This window comes from Hyla sarda, chromosome 2 (genome assembly GCF_029499605.1).
Source record: "Hyla sarda isolate aHylSar1 chromosome 2, aHylSar1.hap1, whole genome shotgun sequence".
Taxonomy (NCBI): Eukaryota; Metazoa; Chordata; class Amphibia; order Anura; family Hylidae; genus Hyla; species Hyla sarda.
In genome coordinates, this window is record NC_079190.1 from 504759720 (window position 1) to 504784681 (window position 24962).

Consider the following 24962-nt stretch of genomic DNA (forward strand, 5'->3'; position numbering starts at 1 on the left):
ACTGCTGGTCTGGACTGCTGGTCTGGACTGCTGGTCTGCTGGTCTGGTCTGCTGGTCTGGTCTGCTGGTCTGGTCTGCTGGTCTGGTCTGCTGGTCTGGTCTGCTGGTCTGGTCTGCTGGTCTGGTCTGCTGGTCTGGTCTGCCGGTCTGGTCTGCCGGTCTGGACTGCCGGTCTGGACTGCCGGTCTGGACTGCCGGTCTGGACTGCCGGTCTGGACTGCCGGTCTGGTCTGCCGGTCTGGTCTGCCGGTCTGGTCTGCCGGTCTGGTCTGGTCTGCTGGTCTGGACTGCTGGTCTGGTCTGCTGGTCTGGACTGCCGGTCTGGTCTGCCGGTCTGGACTGCCGGTCTGGTCTGCCGGTCTGGTCTGGTCTGGTCTGCCGGTCTGGTCTGGTCTGGTCTGCTGGTCTGGTCTGGTCTGGTCTGCTGGTCTGGTCTGGTCTGCTGGTCTGGTCTGGTCTGCTGGTCTGGTCTGGTCTGCTGGTCTGGTCTGGTCTGGTCTGCTGGTCTGGTCTGGTCTGCTGGTCTGGTCTGGTCTGCTGGTCTGGTCTGGTCTGCTGGTCTGGTCTGCTGGTCTGGTCTGCTGGTCTGGACTGGTCTGCTGGTCTGGACTGGTCTGCTGGTCTGGACTGGTCTGCTGGTCTGGACTGGTCTGCTGGTCTGGACTGGTCTGCTGGTCTGGTCTGGTCTGCTGGTCTGGTCTGCTGGTCTGGTCTGCTGGTCTGGTCTGCCGGTCTGGTCTGCCGGTCTGGTCTGGTCTGGTCTGCTGGTCTGGTCTGGTCTGCTGGTCTGGTCTGCTGGTCTGGTCTGGTCTGCTGGTCTGGTCTGGTCTGCTGGTCTGGACTGCTGCTTCCGCCAACCTTAGCTGCAGTGAATGTGATTGAGCTTTGACTTTTCTCTGCAAATCTGTTTTACAAATGTATTTTATAAGATGTTGATTCCTAGAGTTTGCAAACATGGAGCCCGATGCAGCATATCATTGAGTGGTTAGGGAACATTCACACATACTGTAACCAGGGTGCCTCCCGCTGTGGCAAAACTACAACTCCCAGCATGCCCGGACAACCGAAGGCTGTCCGGGCATGCTGGGAGTGTAGTTTTCAACAGCTGGACCCAGACTGGTTGGGAAACACTATATAATACACAATGTATGATCAGGGAAGCTGAATACTATGAAAGCAATGTGTTTAGCTTCCTAAACACATCTAATACAGGATTTCATAACCAGTGTGCTGCCTGGGGCATGCTGGGAGTTGTAGTTTTGTAACAGCTGGAGGCACCCTGGTTGGGTATCACTGGCATACAGATTTGCTGCTGCAGATTTTATGCTGTTAAATCAATACCCATATATACAGTATATGAAAAATCACTTGCAGCACTCCATAGGGTGTGGGTGTGTGTGTGTACATATGTATATGTGTGTATATTGAGATATATATATATATATATATATATATATATATATATATATATATAACCAAAGGATAAATTGGCCAGCACTATTGATCCAAACTATTGTAAAAACCTGGCTTGCAGGTGCAAGCTGCTGGGCTAAATATACAGCAACAGGAGAATACAGCAGCACACTGCTAGCACAAAGATATAGATAAAACATGAGTATATAGATAGAACATGAGAAGCTATACGGCTGTAATGCAATAAATAAAGATATGAAACTATGAAAATATGAGGTACTTAGCTTGCAAATTTGGCGCCAAATAGCGTGGACCGTCCCACCACGGTAAGGTGACCTCATTCTGGGACGGACCCTACACTGTGAATATGCCTCTGTGTGAACAGTACAACAGGCCTTGCAGGATCTGAAACATCCAAGGCACCTTATATACACCTAAAAGAGGTGGGTGGGGTGCAAGAACCAACATGGAGGTAGCCACTCCCCCGTATGTGTAATACAACCAAAGGATAAATTGGCCAGCACTATTGATCTAAACTATTGTAAAAACCTGGTTTGGATCAATAGTGCTGGCCAATTTATCCTTTGGTTGTATTACACATACGGGGGAGTGGCTACCTCCATGTTGGCTCCTGCACCCCACCCACCTCTATTAGGTGTATATTAGGGGCCTTGGATGTTTTCAGACCTTGCAATGCCTGTTGTACTGTTCACACAGAGGCATATTCATAGTGTAGGGTCCATCCCAGAATGAGGTCACCTTACCGTGGTGGGACTGTCCACGCGATTTGGCGCCAAATTTGCAAGCGAAGTACCTCATAATTTCATAGTTTCATATTCTCATTTATTGCACTACAGCTGTATAGCTTTTCATGTTCTATCTATATAATCATGTTTTTCATCTATATCTTTGTGCTTCAAGTGGAAACCGCTTCCCTGGAATCTCTGTAGTTTGAAAGAAAACCTAAAGTTTATCTATGTATACAAAATGTATGTGTGTGTGTGTGTGTGTATATATATATATATATTTTTTTATATATAATCTTTATTTATTTATATATATATATATATATATATATATATATATATATATATATATATATAAAGATATATTATATATAACATAATTTTATTATAAATATATATATTGCATATCTGCTATTCTCTTAAAGGGGTTATTCAGTAATGGAAAAAAACTGAGCTATTTTCTTTCAAACCCCCCCCCCCCCCGGTTGTTTCCAGGTTGGGTGTGGAACTGCAGCTCAGTTCCATTGAAGTTAATGGAGCCAAGTTGTGAAACCACACACGACCAGGGGACAGACGTGGAGCTGTTTTGGAAGGAAACTCTCTCTGTTTTTCTATTCCTGGATAACTCCTTTAAAGGAGAAAACTGTCTCTAGTGCCTCCTGTAGGGAAATCAATGTCCAATCCATATGAGAGACTCAATGACGAGGGATATTAGTCAAACAAGAGGCTTTGAGAGGTGACGGATATTGCTTTACAGCAGTGCTACCCATAGGTGGCATTAGAGAGTTGTCTATCTTCTGGAGTAGAGCTAATTTGCATACTTTGTTCCCATGGAGCATTGCCTGGGAGATCTCCCTTCACCAATAGGTCTCCTCGATAATTACTTGGTCCATTGACCTTATGGACAACAATCGCCATTCCAGTATCGCTGCAGAGTTGCCGTCCAGGCCCCAGCGGGATCTCTAATGATAAACGTATTGGTCGCCACCCAAATAAATTATATTGGAGATGTCCTTCTTGCAACCAGACATAAAGACAGAAGCCTATATGGTCTTTTGTGGGCTCCATAGGAACTGTAATGAGCGGCTTTACATCTGCAAACACAAAACTCCCTAATGAGTATGTGGGGGGGGCGGCATACCGGGGACCTGACTACCCAGCTCCTGGCAATGCGGTCAGGATCCCATGAACGGCTCCACGCTCTGTACCACCGCCTAGTACTTCACATGTGATTCACTGAACCTGGGGCCCCTTAAAGGGGTACTCCGCTCGAAAACATTTTATTTAATTTTTTATCCAACTGATGTCAGAAAGTTAAACAGATTTGTAAATTACTTTTATTTAAAAATCTAATCCTTTAAGTACTTATCAGCTGCTGTATGTTCCACAGGAAGTTCTTTTCTTTTTGAATTTCTTTCCAGTCTGACCACAGTGCTCTCTGCTGACACCTCTGTCCATGTCAGGAACTGTTCAGAGCAGGAGAGGTTTGCTATGGGGATTTGCTCCTGCTCTGAACAGTTCCTGACATGGACAGAGGTGTCAGCAGAGAGCACTGTGGTCAGACTGAAAAGAAATTCAAAAAGAAAAGAACTTCCTGTGGATCATACAGCAGCTGATAAGTACTGGAAGGATTAAGATATTTTAATAGAAGTCATTTACAAATCTGTTCAACTTTCTGACACCAGTTGTTTTAAAAAAAATAGTTTTCCACCAGAGAACTTCTTTAAAGCTGGGTTCACATCACGTTTTTGCCATACTGTTTTCAATCAGTTTTCTAAAGAAAACCGTATGGCAAAAAAAGGATGGAACCGTATAGGAAAAAATAAACCGTATGCGTTTTTAAACCGTATACAGTTTTTAAAAGTGCATACGGTTCCGTCCGTTTTTATAAAAATAAAACAAAAACATGTCAATTTTTAATGGGAGGGGTGTTGGGTGGGGACTTTAGGAGGCAAATGCACATGTGCAAAGTAAAAACCGTATACGGTTTCCTATATGGAACCGTATACATGTGCTTTTACCATCGATGTCCATGTTAAAAAAAATAAAAAAAAGTATGCGGTTGCAGTACGGTTTTTGAACCGGAGTCAAAACCGCTGTCCGGGCATGCTGGGAGTTGTAGTTTTGCTACAGCTGGTGCCTTTGGAGGAATGAACGTTAATACTGCAGGGCATCGTGTGTGCGCTCCAATTGCTGAGCCCACTGTGGAAGTAATGGGATCCCCAGCGTTAAGTGGTCGCGAGAGGACACGGACGATGCTGCTGTTACCTATTAGCGAAGCCTTGGGCAGACTACAATACATTCCTAGTCACTCCGTCGATGCCCCTAAACCTGCGCTGAAAGGAAGGTAGAGCTGTAAATAGGGGTGGGGGCAGAGCGGTTACTATGCAGCTACAGTGACCTTACATTTCCAATGAAAGAGGCTTAAAAATTGTCTTTGGTTGCCATGGAAAAACTTCTTTTTTTTTTTTTTTTTGTCTTCTCCCCCACCACCCTACCCCTCCTTAAGGGAGATGTTGGCAAACAGGCGGCATCTCCGGAGCAGAATGTTTACCATCCTGTCCTGTAATTATCTCCGGTGACGGGCAGAATTAATCAGAGCGTTATGTTAATGAGCTGCGCGGACCCTGGAACCAGGTGCTGGAAAATATGCAAATGAATGCAGAATTTAGCACTCGGCCTAACCGGTTTTAATTACCATAAAACGCCCGCACGTATTCTTCTCTCTTGTCGTCATCTATCCTTCTCCACTACAGCCTTTACTACGACCTGGGACTACTACTCTCATCCACACCTTCTATCCAATTGCAGCTGCACTACAACTTGATGTTGTCTTAAAGTATATAAGGCCCTTGACCCCCCACCCTTCTTTTTCCTTTTTTATATCTCCCAAATCTTCCTAATGTTACTTTCGCACACTGCGGATCTGCTGTGGATTTCCTGTATCTGTTTTGGTGCAGAAACACTGATAAGGCAAGCAGATAATAATGCCTGTAGTATCTGTTCTTATCAGTTTCATGCTGGTGGCAGGCGACGCCGTTGTGGAGCTGGGGGGGGGATGGGTACAGCATGGTAGGAGGCAGGTGTACCGGGGCATTTCGGGGCTGGTTCTGAGGAATCGGCTCGACGGCTGCCCCGATGTGACCTGTTACCTCCGGGTCTCGCCATGAGGCTGAGAGGGTCTAGAGCTGAGGTACTTTAGTGCTTCGGGGAGTGGTGACCCCGAGGTGCCGAAACTCACTGGGAGGATGGACTCACTGAGTGGAAGCACGGGCACCATAATCTCTGCACCTTGTGCCACTCACCTGATTCCCGGCCTTCTGGTTAGGATCAGAGAAATTTTTTATAGATCCGGCCGGATGTCCGGGCAGTATATCTGCGCACCTTCACTTATTTATTTTTGTCTCACTGTGTCGCTTTTTGTGTGTTGTGTGTCCACTGGATTGTTAGGATGCGGTAGCCCTTCTGGGCCTCCCTTATGGCGGTCTAGGGGAGGTGTGTGTGTGGCCATTAGGTTCCGCACCTCCCTGCAAACACCCCGGGTACTCCTGCATGGGCAGGGTACCAACCATTATCGGCTCTGCGGGCAGATATCTTGGCTAACGCCTAGGGGGATGCCGGGAGCATTTGTGGTCCCTTAGTAGCTTCAGCGAAAAGGGGCATCGAACCAGGATCCTCACAGGGGCCTTTTGGTCCCGAGGCGAAGGGTAAGGTTTGTTGGGGTGGGGGGCCTCTCTCCTATTGGAGAAAGGCTTGCGATAGACCGCATCCTCTGTGCACTTTTTTTAGTGTAACACGTTTGCACTTTTTCTTGCACTTTGGGTGATTCGAGAGCACGTTCCTCGGCTCTTAGATAAAAAATAATGCTTGCTACATGCAGTTATAGATCTACTACAATACTGCCTATGTTCAAGAATATAATCCCTATAATACTGCTCCTATATATAAGAATATAACTACTATAATACTGCTCCTATATACAAGAATATAACTACTATAATACTGCTCCTATATACAAGAATATAACTACTATAATACTGCTTCTATATACAAGAATATAACTACTATAATACTGCTCCTATACACAAGAATATAACTACTATAATACTGCTCCTATATACAAGAATATAACTACTATAATACTGCTCCTATATACAAGAATATAACTACTATAATACTTCTCCTATATACAAGAATATAACTACTATAATACTGCTCCTATATACAAGAATATAACTACTATAATACTGCTCCTATATACAAGAATATAACTACCATAATACTGCTCCTATATACAAGAATATAACTACCATAATACTGCTCCTATATACAAGAATATAACTACTATAATACTGCCTCCTATATACAAGAATATAACTACTATAATACTGCTCCTATATACAGGAATATAACTACTATAATACTGCTCCTATATACAAGAATATAACTACTATAATACTGCTCCTATATAAAAGAATATAACTACTATAATACTTCCTCCTATATACAAGAATATAACTACTATAATACTGCTCCTATATACAAGAATATAACTACTATAATACTACTCCTATATACAAGAATGTAACTACTATAATACAGCCCCTATATACAAGAATATAACTACTATAATACTGCTCCTATATACAAGAATGTAACTGCTATAATACTGCTCCTATATACAAGAATATATCTACTATAATACTGCCTCCAATATACAAGAATATAACTACTATAATACTGCCTCCTATATACAAGAATATAACTACTATAATACTGCTCCTCTATACAAGAATATAACTACTATAATACTGCCTCCTATATACAAGAATATAACTACTATAATACTGCTCCTATATACAAGAATATAACTACTATAATACTGCTCCTATATAAAAGAATATAATTACTATAATACTGCCCCTATATACAAGAATATAACTACTATAATACTGCTCCTATATACAAGAATATAACTACTAGAATACTGCTCCTATATACAAGAATATAACTACTATAATACTGTCTCCTATATACAAGAATATAACTACTATAATACTGCTCCTATATACAAGAATATAACTACTATAATACTGCCCCCTATATCTACTATAATACTGCTCCTGTGAAGATTATTGTGGGTAGTATCAGGTGTTATACAGTTGTAGTTGCCTTTCTCTGTGTTGGAGCTCTTTCCCATTATTCTGGTTCGGTCCTGTGTTGCGCTGTGTTTGGTCCCAGTCTTCTCATATTGTCACTTGTCATATTGTTTTGGGTCTCGTCGCCCCTATTTCCCGTCCCCGATCCAGCGCAGATTATATGCACAATCATGGTGAGCAGGCACGATAATGCAGAACGTCTGTACCTTTCCCAGTCCCAATCATTCACATTATGACACCTAAATGGGAGTTTGCTGCGAAGAGCTCCCTGGAGGAACACATTCATGAGCGCTAATGCTTTTCTCTCCGCCGACAAATCAATTTTATCTCTTATTTTGATGCATATTCTTTGTGACTGCAAGAAATGTCTTCATTAGGCAAAATTACGCAGCACGTTTAAGGGGCCCCGGTCACTGAGGATGAAGCAGCACATGCCGGCCTGGCTGGTGTTCTTCTTCTCTGAAGTAAATGCTCAATTCCAGACTATTTCAACATCAGGGGAGCAAACAAATTGGCGTTGTGTCACCAGTCCAGGTAAATCTTTTTTGGGCACAATGTTGTGGTGCAAAGAAGAAACTGTGGCAGATTTATAATTTTGTGTAACTTTTGCATACTCTCTTTGACACTGCCGAATTCTCCTAAAACTTTTATTTTGAAAGTTTCTCGGACAGTCATAGGTTACAATAAATAACACGTAACCTGTAATTTACAAGTTAAAGGGGTACTCCACCCCTAGACATCTTATCCCCTATCCAAAGGATAGGGGGTAAGATATCTGATCGCGGGACCCCCACAATATAGCACGCAGCACCCACCTGTTACTGCTCCGGTAGCGCTGGAGGGTCTTGCTTCCGACCACGGGAATGGAAGATCGTGACGTCACGCCCCCCCCCCCGTGTGACGTCACGCCCCGCCCCCTCAATGCAAGTCTATGGGAGGGGGCGTGACGGCTGTCACGCCCCCTCCCATAGACTTGCATTAAGGGGGGCGGGGCATGACATCACACAGGGGTGGAGTTGTGACATCATGATCTTCCTTTCCCATGGTCGGGAGCCAGACCCTCCAGCGCTTCCGGAGCAGTAACGGGTGGGTGCTGCGTGCTATATTGTGGAGGTCCCCAGCGGCGGAACCCCCCGCGATCAGACATCTTATCCTTTTGGATAGGGGATAAGATGTCTAGGGGTGTAGTACCCCTTTAAGGGCTCCATAGAATTAGGTTAGTGGATCTGCAGCACTTTAAAGTTACACATAAGACCAGTGCTTCCCAACCATTTCTACCTCGGGACACCCCTACCAAATATTTTTCCACAAAGGGCTATGTACAATACTTTTCTCTGTTGGCTATGTAGATTACAGTGCTGTTAGCACCAGTGACTCATAGGTGACATCTTCTCTGATCGGCTTTGTTCCCTTTCCTTTTTCTTCTGTATCTGGCCCAGACCGTCATGACTATTTCCGCCAGACAAACCTCCTGGGCTCTGTACTTTTCCAGCCCTCTTCTTCTCCATTAGATAGTTGTCCCCATTTGGTAGGTGCCCCCACTATGTGGTTTACCTTAGTAAACTGGTGCCCATGAAGATTGGATCCTCCTATAGGTAGTTTGCCTCCTCTAGGGTAGGACCGCTGTAGGTTGGACCTCCCTGAAGGTAGTTTTCCCCCTATAGTTAGGAACCACCCTTCTTTTTCCCCAAGGGAGCCTGGTCCCTGTAGGTAGGATCCATATAGTGGGTTATAGTCCTTCCCAGAGGAAGAGAAGCTCCAGGCTCTAGTTGTCAGTCACAATGACACCCCAGTTGGTCACCACTACAATAGATGGTAATGATGCCTGTGTTATACCTAAGGTAGTAATGTTTCTCATTGGGGAGAGTGCCAAGCTGGCACAGGGAGTTATAGGCCATGTAATGCTTCATGGGGGAAAAAATCTATGCAAAATAGCTCTTTTCACAGAAGAGCGTAGATAACCTACCCCAGCTTTGTGGTTGCACAAAGGTAACACATTACTCCCTTAGACCGACATCAGAGGCCTCTCTCCCAGCTGCACCTGCCCTACCAGCCGTACCAAGCTTTGTACTGACTAGGGGCAAGAACCATAAAGTGCTTCTCGGCCTTTTGGCTAAGATCAAGTGGAGTATCTGTTCTTATAAGTTTGTGCCGGTGGCGTGACACGCCGGTCTTGGACTGGTGGGGATGGGTGCTGCATGGAGGGGACAGGTGTACCAGGGCACACCGGGGCTGGTTCTGAGGAATCGGCTCAATGGCTGCCCCAATTTGATCTATTCCCTCTGGGTCTCGCCATGGAGCTGTGAGGGTCTAGAGCCAAGGTACTTTTGTGTCTCGGGGAGTGGTGATCCCAAGGTGCCAAAACTCACTGAGGGTACTGACTCCTTCTGGATAGGATCGGAGAAATTGTTTTAGATCCGGTCGGATTTCCGGGCAGTATATCTACACACATGAACTTATTTATTTTTGTTCACTGTATCACTTTTTGCATGTTGTGTGTTCACAGGATTTGTCAGGATGCGGTAGCCTTTCTGGGTGTCCCTCCTGGCGCTCTAGGGGAGGTGTGTGTGGCCATCATGTTCCGCACCTCCCTGCAAAACCGCGTGGCAGGGCACTAACCGTTAATGGCTCTGCGGGCAAATAACTTGGCTAAAGCCTAGGGGGGTGCCGGGAGCATTTGTGGTCCCTTAGTAGCTTTCGCAAAATGGGACATCGAACCTGAAACCTCGGAGGTACCTTTCGGCCCGGAGGGGGAAGGGTAAGGTTTGTTGGGGGGCCTCTCTCCTTTCGGAGAAGGGCTTCCGAAAGACCGCATCCTTTGTGCACGTTTTTTTTTTTAGTGTAACAAGTTTGCACTTTTTCTTGCGCTTTGGGTGAGTCGAGAGCACGTTCCTCGGCTCATAGAATTAAAAAACAAGAACCATAAAGATCCTGTCTACAGGTTTGCTTCTTCCTTTTTTTTTTTCGAAAGGAGACTCTGATTTGACTGATAATCCCTAGTCATGGTTTAAGACTCACTGGTTAGAATTTATCTACAGAGAAGCTTACTCCAATAGTGGACAATACAGAGCCAGCTCTTTTCCTTGTAGAAGAGTGGTCTCCAAACTCTGGCCCTCTAGATGTTGCAAAACTCCAAGCATGGCCAGACAGCCTTCATCGTAGGCTACCATATTGAAGGTTGTCCAGGCGTGCTGGAATCGAGGGCCACGGTTGGGAGACCACTGTTCTGGAGAGAGGATATACCTTAGATTTGTTTTGCCTAGTGCAGGGTCTAAGGGGGGTGGAGCATGACTTATGGAATCCTGGTGTCATGCTTCACCTCCCCTCTGGCCCCGCACAGGACATGGAACTTATTCGAAGCCGGCCATGCCTTCAGATAGCTGTCTACAGAATGTTTTCTCAACAGACTGCCCAAGAAATAAAGGATTGGGCCATTCTCTTCCTTGCCATCTGAGGAGGGTCGAGAGGCCCCCTATACACTTTAGATGGTCAGCTGACTTTTATTTAATGTGTATGGCCAACTATAGGTTCCTTTAAGAGTAGGGATTTTGATTCCCTGAATATGAATTGATTGAATCTGCCATTGATTCATTTAGTCTTGTAAAAGTCTTGCCGATTGCCAGAAGATGTCTGGAGTGAGACTCTTGACATCGCCATACCAAGGCTTCTCCTGGGAAATGGAACTCTTGCAGCCTGGAACAACTTTTACGGGACAAAATGAAAGTACTACAGTGTTGGACAATTTTATCTCCTATCCAAAGCATAGGGGATTACTGTCTGATTGCGGAGGGTCCGACCCCTGGGACTCCCCACCATCTCTTGCCTGGCCCCCCACCTCCCCTCGTACAAAGTGTGATCTCTGCTCCATGCAAGGAGACTGTCGACCCCCACAAGAAGGGGGGGGGGGTCAACGTGCCCCCTCCATTTAGGTCTATAGGAGAGCCGGAGATACACCAACGGGGTGCCGTGCAGGAAATCGTGGGGGGTCCTAGATGTCGGTCCCCCGCGATCAGAAACCTTTCCCTTGTCCTTTGGATAGGGGATAAATTGTTCTACACCGCAGTACTCCTTTATTCGATATCCGATTCTTTTAGATTTGGGTTAGGCAAAACTTCCTGTAGATTCGATCATCTATAGTAGGTAAGATGGTAGGATTGGGCACTGGCAAAAACCATCAACAAATTTTGGCCAGGTCATTGTGTTGGTCAATAACTATGAAATTCTTTTGCTCATCCCTGCACCTATGTTTTGGGGTGGGAATGTAAGAAAGGACACTTTAAGTACTGTGTTGTTTACTGCCATGTTAGGGAAAGATGTCAATAGGAAGTTCACCATAGTTGTCGGTCCTCTTCCTTGTCTCGCCCTCTTACGTATTTCTCTTTACTTTGCGTCCACAGCTCCTCCCCAGAACTATGTGACTCTGGTTACAGACTGTGTAGTCTGATCCCAGGAGTCAAGGTTTTACTCCCAATTGCCCTCTGTCAGTGATCTCCAAAACACTAGACCTCCAGCTGTTGCACTACAACTCCCAGCATGCCCGCACAGCTGTTGGCCTGTTTTGCAACGGCTGGAGGTCCACAGTTTGGAGATTACTTTCCTAAGAGAGAACTTAAAGGGGTACTCCCATGGAAAACTTTCTTTTTTATATCAACTGGTGCCAGAATGTTAAACAGATTTGTAAATTACTTCTATTAAAAAATCTTAATCCTTCCAGTACTTTTTAGGGGCTGTATACTAAAGAGAAAATGCTTTTCTTTTTGGATTTCTCTTTTGTCACGACCACAGTGCTCTCTGCTGACCTTTGCTGTTCATCTTAGGAACTGTCCAGAGCAGGAGAAAATCCCCATAGCAAACATATGCTGCTCTGGACAGTTCCTAAAATGGACAGCAGAGAGCACTGTGGTCGTGACAGAAGAGAAATCCAAAAAGAAAAAAATTTCCTCTGTAGTATACAGCTCCTAAAAAGTACTGGAAGGATTAAGCTTTTTTAATAGAAGTAATTTACAAATCTGTTTAACTTTCTGGCACCAGTTGATTAAAAAAAAAAAAAGTTTTCCACCGGAGTACCCCTTTAATCGCTATAAACATCTTATGCCCTGTCCAAATGATAGGGGATAAAATGTTAGATCGCGGTTTTCCAGCCCCTGGAGACCCTCACGATCTCCGCTGCGGCACCCCGTCATCCGTGCCCAATGACTGGCAATGCCGTCCGCCACGCCCCCTCCATTCACGTCAACGGGGGGAGGCGTGACGGCCATGTAATAGCCGTCACGCCCCCTCCTATAGTCATGAATGGAGGGGGCGTGGCCCCCGCAATCTAACATCGAATCCCTTATCCTTTGGATAGGGGATGAGATGTTTACAGCGGAGTACCCCTTTATTACTTTTACAGACAGTAAAAAGAGGAGGTAACAAAATAAACAAACGACTGCAGGATCAGACTACACAGAGTTTCTTCGTAGTCTGTAACCATGGAGACGCACAGAAGCTTTATTCACAGAAGACATTAACCAAGTTGGTGTTAGTTTATTATTATTATTATTTTATTTCTTTATTATGTTTTCTTGTTAAACATACTTAAAGGGGTACTCCGGTGAAAACCTTTTTTTCTTTTAAATCAACTGGTGCCAGAAAGTTAAACATATTTGTAAATTACTTCTATTAAAAAATCTCAATCCTTCCAGTACTTATTAGCTGCTGAAGGCTACAGAGGAAATTCCTTTCTTTTTGGAACACTGATGACATCACGAACACAGTGCTCTCTGCTGACATCTCTGTCCATTTTAGCAACCATGCATAGCAGATGTGTGCTAAGGACAGCATGGTGGCTCAGTGGTTAGCACTGCTGCCTTGCAGTGCTGGGGACTTGGGTTCAAATCCCACTAAGGACAACAATAAATAACAACTTATTATAATAACATCAGCAGAGAGCACTGTGCTCGTGATGTCATCGGAGAACATTCCAAAAAAGAAAAGAATTTCCTCTGTAGTATTCAGCAGCTAATAAGTACAGGAAGGATTAAGATTTTTTAATAGAAGTAATTTACAAATATGTTTAACTTTCTGCCACCAGTTGATTTAAAAGAAAAAAAGGTTTTCACCGGAGTACCCCTTTAATAATATACCTTATTTTATTCTTTCTGTTATATTCGAGCAATAAAAAGCAAAGCGTGGTTGTATACAAAGTAAACAAAGCCTATAAGGAAGAAAGTGCTATGGATATGACAATAGTGGTCTCCAAACTGTGGCCCTCCAGCTGTTGCAAAACTACAACTCCCAGCATGCCCGGACAGCCGTTGGCTGTCCGGGCATGCTGGGAGTTGTAGTTTTGCAACAGCTGGATAACGCAAAGGGGTTGGGGAATGGCTGCTCTAGGTTGTCGTAATTGAGGGACGCCTACACGTTTCTTGTCATGCGATGGCGGCGGCGATTTCTATTAGTATTAAGTGGTCTTGTCTCCGAGCAGATGGCTACTTATACAGCCATCAAATACAAGTATGGTGTCGCCCGTGCGTTCCCCACCGGGGCATGTCACGCTAATAGCCTCGTCGTGCCTCATTCAATTTACCCGGACAATGTGGATGTGGACGCGTTACGTAATTAAGATTCGTTCCGGCGGATCATGGAAATTAAAGTCATGACGAGATAAACACCGGGCGCAGAGCGTTTTCACGGCATTTGCTGCCTGTCCGATCCATCCATCCCCCCCCCCCCTTCCCTCCGAGACCACCCCAGAAACATGGATGTATTGGTAGCCATGTAAATCTAATACGCGTTCCGATATCTTACTGGTTTTCACAATCTCTGCTTGCCCTTTGTGAATGGAAACATTCCGGCTACAATCTGAAGGCTGAAAATCTTGTGCTGATCAGATCTGGCTTTGTTAGGCTGCGTTCACACGGCCGTCTAGACTAGAGATGAGCGAATTTACAGTAAATTCGATTCGTCACGAACTTCTCGGCTCGGCAGTTGATGACTTTATCCTGTATAAATTAGTTCAGCTTTCAGGTGCTCCCGTGGGCTGGAAAAGGTGGATACAGTCCTAGGAGACTCTTTCCTAGGACTGTATCCACCTTTTCCAGCCCACCGGAGCACCTGAAGGCTGAACTAATTTATGCAGAAAAAGTCATCAACTGCCGAGCCGAGAAGTTCGTGACGAATCGAATTTACTGTAAGTTCGCTCATCTCTAGTCTAGACCTGTCCTGTTTTTCTCCCGTAAAAAAATTAAAACTGACTTTAAAAAAAAAAAAATGTCAACGGATGTTTTCCGTTTGGATCCGTTATTGTTCAGTTAATAAAAAAAAAATGTTTTTGTTTGTTAGACTTCAATGTTAAATTTTCTTTATCCGTTGTTTCTTTCGTGTTTTTGACGGAAGAAAAAATACTGCCTGTGACGTTTTTTATGCCGTCCAGAAAACGGAAATGAGCGCAGACGGGTACAAACGGGTGTAAACAGATTGTAAAAAGAAAAATCCCATTGACATGAATGGGATTTAAAAAAAAACAAAACGTTTTTAATCCGTTTACAACCTGCAAGAACGGAACCGAAACGGGGACAAAAACAACGGGGACAGACGGCGGTGTGAACGCAGCCTTAATGAGTGTGCACACAGTGCTGGTTTAATGAATTAATACATTTTTATTTATTCATTTATTCATTCATTCAAGTATTTATTAATTTTATTTAGCATTTTTACTGCATCACAAAAGGTGTTTACTTTTCTCTTTTTCACGTTTTTATGGCCTCCCAAAACCTGCATTCCCCACGTAAATTTTTTTATTTTTATGGTATAACAAAACCACCTTTTTTTTTTAATTTTTTTATTAAATTTTTTGCATATATTCTTTTTATTTGGCTTTTTTTTTTTTTTATTATACCACCAGCTTTGTCGGTGGGATTTATACCAGTTGAAAGATTTTTAAAAATCTGTTTCACGTTTTGAAGGCTTTGTTCATCTTGTAGTTTTTTTCTTTTTATTAATTAGTTTCTATTTTTTTTATTTTTTATATATATATATATATATATATATATATATATATATATATATATATATTACTATAAATCGGTACTTTAAATCAAGTTTTTATGTTTTACATATTTTAGCAATTTTTTTAAAAATTTTCCATTAATCATCCTAATACAAAAGTTACGCTTTTATATTAGATGTATTTTTGAAGAAATTTTTGCTAATGTTTTTAAAAAAATTTTAATTTTATTATCCGAATCAGTGTTTTCCAACCAGTGTGTCTCCGGCCGTTGCAAAACTTCGGCTTCAGGAGTTGTAGTTTGGCAACAGCTGGAGGCACACTGGATGGGAAAGACTGATCTATATTATAACATAATCCTGATTCCATTCAGGTAATTTTCGGACAGTAGGTGTTATTTTTTATTTTTTTTTGCTTTTTTTTTTTCCGTGCTGAATCACCGTTTTGAGTCCGGAAAAAGAAACCAATGCGGTACGAAAATTACCCTAACATAGTCACAGCTGCTGTATGCCCCAACCATCGTGTGCACGCATGTTATAGGGTATTATTTATTACCTTTGTCGATCAGATAAGCGAAAAAAAAAAACGTGTCCATTCACTGATGTGAGAATTTTCTAGTATTGAAAATGCTGGTATTTTTTCTCTTTCTTTGTGTTGCTCCTAAACTAGCAAAAAGGGTACAAACTGTTTTTTGTGTACACAGCTCCTATGTGTCTCCATGGTGACAGACTACAAACAAAAACCCTGTGTAGTCTGATCCTGCAGTGGTGTGTCAGTGCCTTCTGGTACACCTAAAATAAAAAAAAAAAGGGGAGGCATAGTTTTGTGTCTTAAAGGGGTACTACCGTGGAAAACTTTTTATTTTTTATTTTTTTTAAATCAACTGGTGCCAGAAAGTTAAACAGATTTGTAAATTACTTCTATGTAAAAATCTTAATCCTTCCAGTACTTTTTAGGGGCTGTATACTACACAGGAAACTCTTATCTTTTTTAGATTTCTCTGATGTCATGACCACAGTGCTCTCTGCTGACCATTTTAAGAACTGTCCAGGGCAGGAGAAAATCCCCATAGCAAACATATACTGCTCCTGACAGTACCTAAAATAGACAGCAGAGGTCAGCAGAGAGCACTGTGGTCATGACATCAGAGAAATCTAAAAAGATAAGAGTTTCCTGTGTAGTATACAGCCCCTAAAAAGTACTGGAAGGATTAAAATTTTTACATAGAAGTAATTTACAAATCTGTTTAACTTTCTGGCACCAGTTGATTTAAAAAAAAAAAAAAAAAAATATTCCACGGTAGTACCCCTTTAAAGGGGTACTCCGCTGCTAGACATTTTATCCCCTATACTAGGATAGGATGTCTTATCGCAGGGGTTCCGCTTCTGGGTCCCTTCGCGATCTCCCTTCCTGCAGCAGTGGTTTTGGCGTCACGGTCACGCCCCCTCCATTCATGTCTATGGGAGGGGGCGTGTCGGCCGACACGCCCCCTCCCGTAGACAGGAATGGAGGGGGCGTGACCATGACGTCATGAGGGGGCGTGGCCGTGACATCACAATCACTGGCTCCGAGAGTTCTGAACAAAAATGTTCAGAACACTGTAAGCTCCCCTTTAAGCTCCTATGCAGACCTATGTGTCTCCATGGTTACAGACTACAAACACTTTGTAGTCTGATTCTGTGGTCATGTGTTGCTCCATTGTATAGGTTCCTCTGTCTGTAGAATAACTAAAATAGTGGAGTGATACAGGACTATGGGGCAGGAAATTTGCAAAAATTTTCTTTCTTTTTTGTTATTTTTTTTATTTTTACCCAAAAGTATACATACCCCTAAAGCACTATGAGGGACATTTATCAATGTTCGCTTATGTATTCTTTTTTTTTTTTCAGTAGTTTTTTCCTTACTTTTTTTTTGCTTACATGTGACTTATTTATCAACTGCTTTCAGCCTGTTGATAATTTTCTATCACGTAAGCAATTTTTCCTTTTTTTACTTTGGTTGTAGCTTTTTCTGCTCCATGTTTGAGCTGGAGTAAATTTAGGCAATTTTTTACCTTGTTGAGACTTTTTTTTTTTTTTTGCGCAATTACGACTGTCGCAGTTGGTAAATACCCGACTAAAGCAAATCCATTTTGAAAAATTTACTACGTAAGCAAGTTTGAATTTTCTTGCTTTTCTTGTCCTTCGTGCAAACACACGTAGTCGCAGTTGCGACAATTTTGCGACAATTATAGTAAAGAAAACCTGACTAAACCCGTTGATAAATGTCCATCTATGTGAGCAGAGCGTGAGTGTTGCTGAAAATGTAACTTTTTAATTTTTAATTTTTTTTATTAATTAATTTTATTAATTTATGGCATGAACCATATACACAGTGGGGGTGCATCACTTCTTTCAGTAATCCAGGCTTCTATATTGTAGACTAAATTCAAAGAAGAACCTGGGGAGCCTCCGCAAGCAGTCCAGCCTTCCCAGCAACCCTCCTTGCAGGCGTCCATACCCCAGACACAGCTCATGGTGGCCGGTGGACAAATCACTGGGGTAAGCGAACCCGACCTACTGTTCATATGGCAGACGTGTATCTATAGCGTAATTGGGGGGGGGGGGGGCCTGGGGCCGCAAGGCAGACGGTCATACTAGGGACAACTTTATAGGATTTAATTCAATTCATTTTAGGGAATACTGTAGAGCAGTGGTCTCCAACCTGCGGACCTCCCAGATGTTGCAAAACTACAACCCCCAGCATGCCCGGACAGCCAACGGCTGTCCGGGCATGCTGGGAGTTGTAGTTTTGCAACATCTGGAGGACCGCAGGTTGAAGACCACCGCTGTAGTGCAATATAACTTATCCTTTATCCGAAGGGCTGTCCGCCGGGACCCCCCACGTGATCTCTTGTACGGGGCCGCGGTTGTCTGCAGGAAGCGTTGTGCCAACCACTGCAGGAAGCTGCAGCAAACATACCCCCTCCATGTCTCTCTATGGGATGTCGGATGCAGCGTCATCCCCCTTCCTGCAAACTTCTGGGGCCCCGTATGGGAGATCGGGGGGGGGAGAGGGGGCATACAGGAGATTCCTCTACAGTAGTCCCCTGAAGGGGTACTCCAGTGAAAAAAAAATTTTTTGTATTATTATTTTTTTTTTTTTTTTTTTTATCAACTGGTGCCAGAAAGTTAAAGGAGTAGTCCAGTGGTGACCCAGTGGTGAACAACTTATCCCCTATCCTAAGGATAGGGGATAAGTTTGAGATCGCGGGGGGTCAGACCGCTGGGGCCCCCTGCGATCTCCTGTACGGAGCCCCGACAGCCCACGGGAAGGGGGCGTGTCGACCTCCGCACGAAGCGGCGGCCGACACGCCCCCTCAATACAACTCTATGGCAGAGCCGAAGCGCTGCCTTCCGCAATCTCCGGCTCTGCCATAGAGATGTATTGAGGGGGCGTGTCAGCCGCCGCTTCGTGCGGGGGTCGACACCCGCTATCTGGGCGGAGAGCCGGGGCCCCGTACAGAGAGATCGCAGGGGGCCCCAGCGGTCGGACCCCCCCGCAATCTCAAACTTATCCCCTATCCTAAGGATAGGGGATAAGTTGTTCACCACTGTACTACCCCTTTAAACCCTATTCTGTTTAAAAAATCTTAACCCTTCCAGTACTAATCAGCTGCTGTATGCTCCACAGGAAGTTATTTTCTTTTTAAATTTCTTTCCATTCTGACTAGAGATGAGCGAACTTAAACAGTAAATTCGATTCGTCACGTACTTCTCGGCTCGGCAGTCGATGACTTATCCTGCATAATTTATTAGTTCAGCTTTCAGGTGCTCCCGTGGGCTGGAAAAGGTGGATACAGTCCTAGGAGACTCTTTCCTAGGACTGTATCCTGGAAAGCTGAACTAATTTATGCAGGATAAGTCATCAACTGCCGAGCCGAGAAGTTTGTGACGAATCGAATTTACTGTAAGTTCTCTCATCTCTAATTCTGACCACAGAACGTGAAACACATCTGTAAATTACTTCTATTTAAAAATCTTAACCCTTCCAGTACTTATCAGCTGATGTATGCTCCACAGGAAGTTCTTTTTCTTTTTAAATGTCTTTTTTTTGTCAGACCACAGTGCTCTCTGCTGACACCTCTGTCCATGTCAGGAATTGTCCAGAGCAGGATAGGTTTGCTATGGGGATTTGCTCCTACTCTGGACAGTTCCGGAGACAGACAGAGGTGTCAGCAGAGAGCAGAGTGGTACTGTGGTGAAAAATATTTTTTATGTTATTTTTTTAAAATCAACTGGTGCCAGAACGTGAAACACATCTGTAAATTACTTCTATTTAAAAATCTTAACCCTTCCAGTACTTATCAGCTGCTGTATGCTCCACAGGAAGTTCTTTTCTTTTTGAATTTCTTTTCTGTCTGGCCACTCTGCTCTCTGCTGACACCTCTGTCTGTCTCAGGAACTGTCCAGAGTAGGAGCAAATCCCCCATAGCAAACCTATCCTGCTCTGGACAGTTCCTGACATGGACAGAGGTGTCAGCAGAGAGCACAGTGGTCTGAGAGAAAAAATAAATTGAAAAAGAAAAATAACTTCCTGTGGAGCATACAGCAGCTGATAATTACTGGAAGGGTTTGGATTTTTAGATAGAAGTAATTTACAGATGTGTTTCACGTTCTGTGGTCAGAATGGAAAGAAATTTAAAAAGAAAAGAACTTCCTGTGGAGCATACAGCAGCTGATAAGTACTGGAAGGGTTAGGATTTTTAGATAGAAGTAATTTACAGATGTGTTTCACGTTCTGGCACCAGTTGATTTAAAAAAATAAAATTGTTTTTCACCATAGTACCCCTTTAAATGTATCTTTGATGCATTTGCATTGTAGTTTGCATGCACCGATGACCTCACAAGTGGCGACTTTATTCACTTGGATCTAGTGTTTTCCCATAGAGAGTAATGGAAGTCCACATGTGGTGCTGATCATTATGGTCACCACTATAAAGTAGGTCTCCAGCCCTGCAGATGCAAAGTCATTTTTTGGGGAAGGTTTTTGCTTTATTGTAATTCGGTTGTGGGCACTGAAGATGCTTTTTCGTTTCTGCCATGTTGGGACTTGGTTCATCTCTAAAGCTGGCAACAAAACCCTGTGAGAATTTTATAAGAAACAAAAAAAGGACCGACAAGCGGCGCCACGTGTATTACCCCAGGATATACGTGGGAGGTGTAAACAGAGGGGGATGTCCCCACGGGGCTTAAAGATGGCCGCTCACCTCAATATGGAAATATCAATCATGTAACCCCTATATAAAGGGATACAAACAGTGGTGCGTCGCTGCTCAGCCAGTGGGTAGCAGGAACCGACCCAGGTCATCCTGTCGATATGATGAAGAGGAGTGGAAAGGAAACCCTTGAGTACCGGCGCTGCGACTTTAAAGCATGAAGACAATAACGTCCAGGTGGAGATAAAAGATCCTAGGCAGGAGCGTTTATTAAACAAAATTGGTTTTATAAAAAACCAATAAAAGACAATAGATTATGCGTTTCGTGAGGAGCCCTCCCTTCCTCAGATCAGGGTCCTGATCTGAGGAAGGGAGGGCTCCTCCCGAAACGCGTAATCTATTGTCTTTTATTGTTTTTGTTTTTTTTACCAATTTTGTTTAATAAACGGTCCTGCCTAGGATCTTTTATCTCCACCTGGACGTTATTGTCTTCATGCGTTAAAGTCGCAGCGCCGGTACTATTGGTCTATTGGTAATTTTATCTTGAGCCAAAGACCTGTGTAGTCTCATTCAGCCTAGTTGCTATGGACTTGTTGCTTAACAACCACCAATATATAAAATACTGAGGTTATTGTCTCTAGCAACCAAACTGTCAAACAAACAGTTCATATAAGGCGTTGTCAGGCAAAGAGTCCGTAACAACTAATGTGTACTTCAACTACAGAGGTCTTTGGCTTAAAGGGGTACTCCGCTGAAAATCTTCTTATCCCCTATCCAAAGGATAGGGGATCAGATGTCTGATGGCGGGGGTCCCGGCGCTGGGGACCCCCGCGATCTCTGGCGCGGCGCCCCAGTCATCCATGCGCGGAGCGAACTCTGCTCCGTGCTGGATGACTGGCCACTACAGCCACCACGCCTCCTCCATTCATGTCTATGGGAGTAGGCATGACGGCTACGTAGTAGCCGTCATGCCCCCTCCCATAGACATGAATGGAGGGGGCGTGGTGTGATGTCAAAAACGCGGAAGCCCCAAGCTTCTGTGTTCCGGACGTCACCGCTCTTGGGGACCCCGCGATCAGACATATTATCTCCTATCCTTTGTATAAGGGATAAGAAGTTTATTGGTGGAGTACCCCTTTAAGCCAAACACTTCTGTAGTTGAAGTACATACTAGTTGTTACGGATTCGTTGCCTGACAACGCCTTATATGAAAAGACTAGGTTTGTTTGACAGTTTGGTTCCAGTGGCATCCGGAACACGGAAGCTTGGAGCTTCTGCATTTGTGATGTCACGCCACGCCCCCTCCTTTCATGTCTATGGGAGGGGGTGTGATGGCTAGTATGTAGCTTTCACGCCTCCTCCCATGGATATGAAGGGAGGGGACGTTGTGGCTGTAGTCTCCAGTCATCCAGCACGGAACGGAGTTCGCTCCGTGCACGGTTGACCAGGGGGCCGCACCGGAGATCGCGGTGGTCCCCAGCGGCGGGACCCCCGCGATCGAACATCTTATCCCCTTTAAGGTTTATCCCTAGCAACCAAACTGTCAGACATGATTCAGTTCCATTAGCAAGGCCTGCACCAAGACAAACTGGTTGCTATGGACAGGCCTGCATCAAGACAAACTGGTTGCTATGGACAGGCCTGCATCAAGACAAACTGGTTGCTATGGACAGGCCTGCATCAAGACAAACTGGTTGCTATGGACAGGCCTGCATCAAGACAAAATGGTTGCTATGGACAGACCTGCATCAAGACAAACTGTTTGCTATGGACAGGCCTGCATCAAGACAAAATGGTTGCTATGGACAGGCCTGCATCAAGACAAACTGGTTGCTATGGACAGGGCTGTGTAGTCTGGGACAGATTAATTGCTTTAGACTTGTTTCCTGACAGGCGTATCGCTAGCGTCCAAACTAACAACCCCAATCTTTCATATAAGAATTGGTCAGAAGACAAGTGAAAGCAACCAATCTGTCTCAGACTATGCAGACCTGTCCATAGCAACCAGTTTGTCTTGATGCAGACCTGTCCATAGCAACCAATTTGTCTTGATGCAGACCTGTCCATAGCAACCAGTTTGTCTTGATGCAGACCTGTCCATAGCAACCAGTTTGTCTTGATGCAGACCTGTCCATAGCAACCAGTTTGTCTTGATGCAGACCTGTCCATAGCAACCAGTTTGTCTTAATGCAGACCTGTCCATAGCAACCAGTTTGTCTTGATGCAGACCTGTCCATAGCAACCAGTTTGTCTTGATGCCGACCTGTCCATAGCAACCAGTTTGTCTTGATGCAGACCTGTCCGTAGCAACCAATTTGTCTTGATGCAGGCCTGTCCGTAGCAACCAATTTGTCTTGATGCAGGCCTGTCCATAGTAACCAGTTTGTCTTGATGCAGACCTGTCCGTAGCAACCAATTTGTCTTGATGCAGGCCTGACTCGAGGCATATTTGTAATCAAACTACATCATTCCTGACAGTCTTGTTGCTAGGGATAGAGGTAAAGTAACTTCCGGCACTCTCACTTGCTGATAATGAAGATTCTTTATTCAAGCATTACACTGCAAACAGTACAAGTGCACGCGTTCCGGCGTAAGCCTTTACCAACTACATAAGTAACGCACGGAACTGGCGCACTTTTAAATACATCAAAGTCACATATAATACACCTCATCATTACTCCCACGATGATCCGCTCCCTTCAACCAAAACAAAACACGCGGCTAGCTTAAAGGGTATCTTTCATCAAAAAAAACTTTTGATATATTATAGATTAATGTATGCAGAATAACTTTCCAATTGCAGGTTATTAAAAAAATATGCTTCTTTCTATTTAATTTTCCACTTTGAAAAAACTGACCACTAGGGGTCTCCCTACCAGTCCTGGCCGCAAGCCCTTTTTATAGATTTCAGACTCATGCTGGAGTCCTAAATCTCAGACTGCAGCCGGGACACAGACAAGCTCAGCACTGCTCCCTGCTAGGGAGCCCGGATCAGTTTATCTTGTAGGTTTGGCGATCTCTTATTACAAATTAGCGGGAATTGGAAAATTCTAAAACCCCAGGATTCGCTTTTTCCAAGATAGGCCAGTGATTCTTAAAGGGGTACTTTTTTTATTTTATTTATTTATTTATTTTTGTGCCAGAAAGTTAAACAGATTTTGTAAATTACTTCTATTAAATAATCTTAATCCTTCCAGTACTTATCAGCTGCTGAATAGTACAAAGGAAATTATTTTCTTTTTGGAACACAGAGCTCTCTGCTGACATCACGAGCACAGTGCTCTCTGCTGACACCTCTGTCCATTTTAAGAACTGTCCAGAGTAGGAGATAATCCCCATAGCAAAAAATATACTTCTCTGGACAGTTCCTAAAATGGGCAGAGATGTCAGCAGAGAGCACTGTGCTCGTGATGTCAGCAAAGAGCTCTGTGTTCCAAAAAGAAAAGGATTTTCTCTGTAGTATTCAGCAGCTAATAAGTACTGCAAGGATTAAGATTGTTTAATAGAAGTAATTTACAAATCTGTATAACTTTCTGGCGCCAGTTGATTTAAAAAAATTAAATAAAATTAAACACCTTTAAGGAGCTGTTGCCTGACAATGCCTTCTATCACAGACTAGATTTGTTAGCTGGTGTATCCTAAGAAACCAGACTGTCAGACATTATTCAGTTTAGTTAAACAAACTGGTTGCTATGGACTTTTTGCCTGACAACCCCATTTGTTTAAATGACTTTAGTTGTTAGGTGTATCTCTAGAAACCAGACTGTCAAACACGATTAAGTTCAATGTTAATTCTTTCCTTGAGCCAAAGACCTGTGTATTCTGAGATGGTTGCTATGAAATTTTTGCATGACAACCGTCTATATTAAAGGGTTACTCCACTGGAAAACATTTTTAAATCAACTGGTGCCAGAAAGTAGGGATCGACCGATTATCGGCCGATAATCACGATTTTGGGCATTATCGGTATCTGCAATTGCCTTGCCGATAAGCCGATAATGCCCCGCCCCCCGCACCGCCCCCACCGCGACCACCACACTGCGACTGCACCCCCCCCGACCCACCGCGTCCCACCGCACCGCCCCGGCACCATTGCCTCCCCCATCCATGCCCGATTTTATAATTACCTGTTCCCGGGGCCCACGCTACTTCTGGCTCCTGCTGCGTCCTGCGTTACGCTGTGCGCAATGACGAGTGACGTGAAGTGCGCGACGTGACGTCACAGGCAGTGCGCAGATAACTTATACCGGAATATCGGTATAAGTTATCGGCTATCAGCCCTAACCTCCACCGATTATCGGTATCAGCCCTAAAAAGAAACGATATCGGTCGATCCCTACCAAAGCTAAATAGATTTGTAAATTACTTCTATTAAAAAAAATCTTAATCCTTCTAGTACTTATCAGCTGCTGTATGATCCACAGGAAGTTCTTTTCTTTTTGAATTTCCTTTTCGTTCTG

The 24962-nt window shown here is 43.9% G+C and overlaps 1 protein-coding gene and 1 pseudogene across 1 annotated transcript in view; both read left to right on the forward strand.

Annotated features, from left to right (window-relative positions):
* POU2F1 (POU class 2 homeobox 1) overlaps positions 1-24962 on the forward strand; it is a 218896-nt gene that overhangs the window by 124189 nt on the left and 69745 nt on the right. The window contains 1 exon segment of the mRNA XM_056559889.1: positions 17726-17845. Coding sequence (XP_056415864.1) covers positions 17726-17845 — 120 coding nt within the window.
* LOC130359991 (U2 spliceosomal RNA) lies at positions 9412-9518 on the forward strand (annotated as a pseudogene).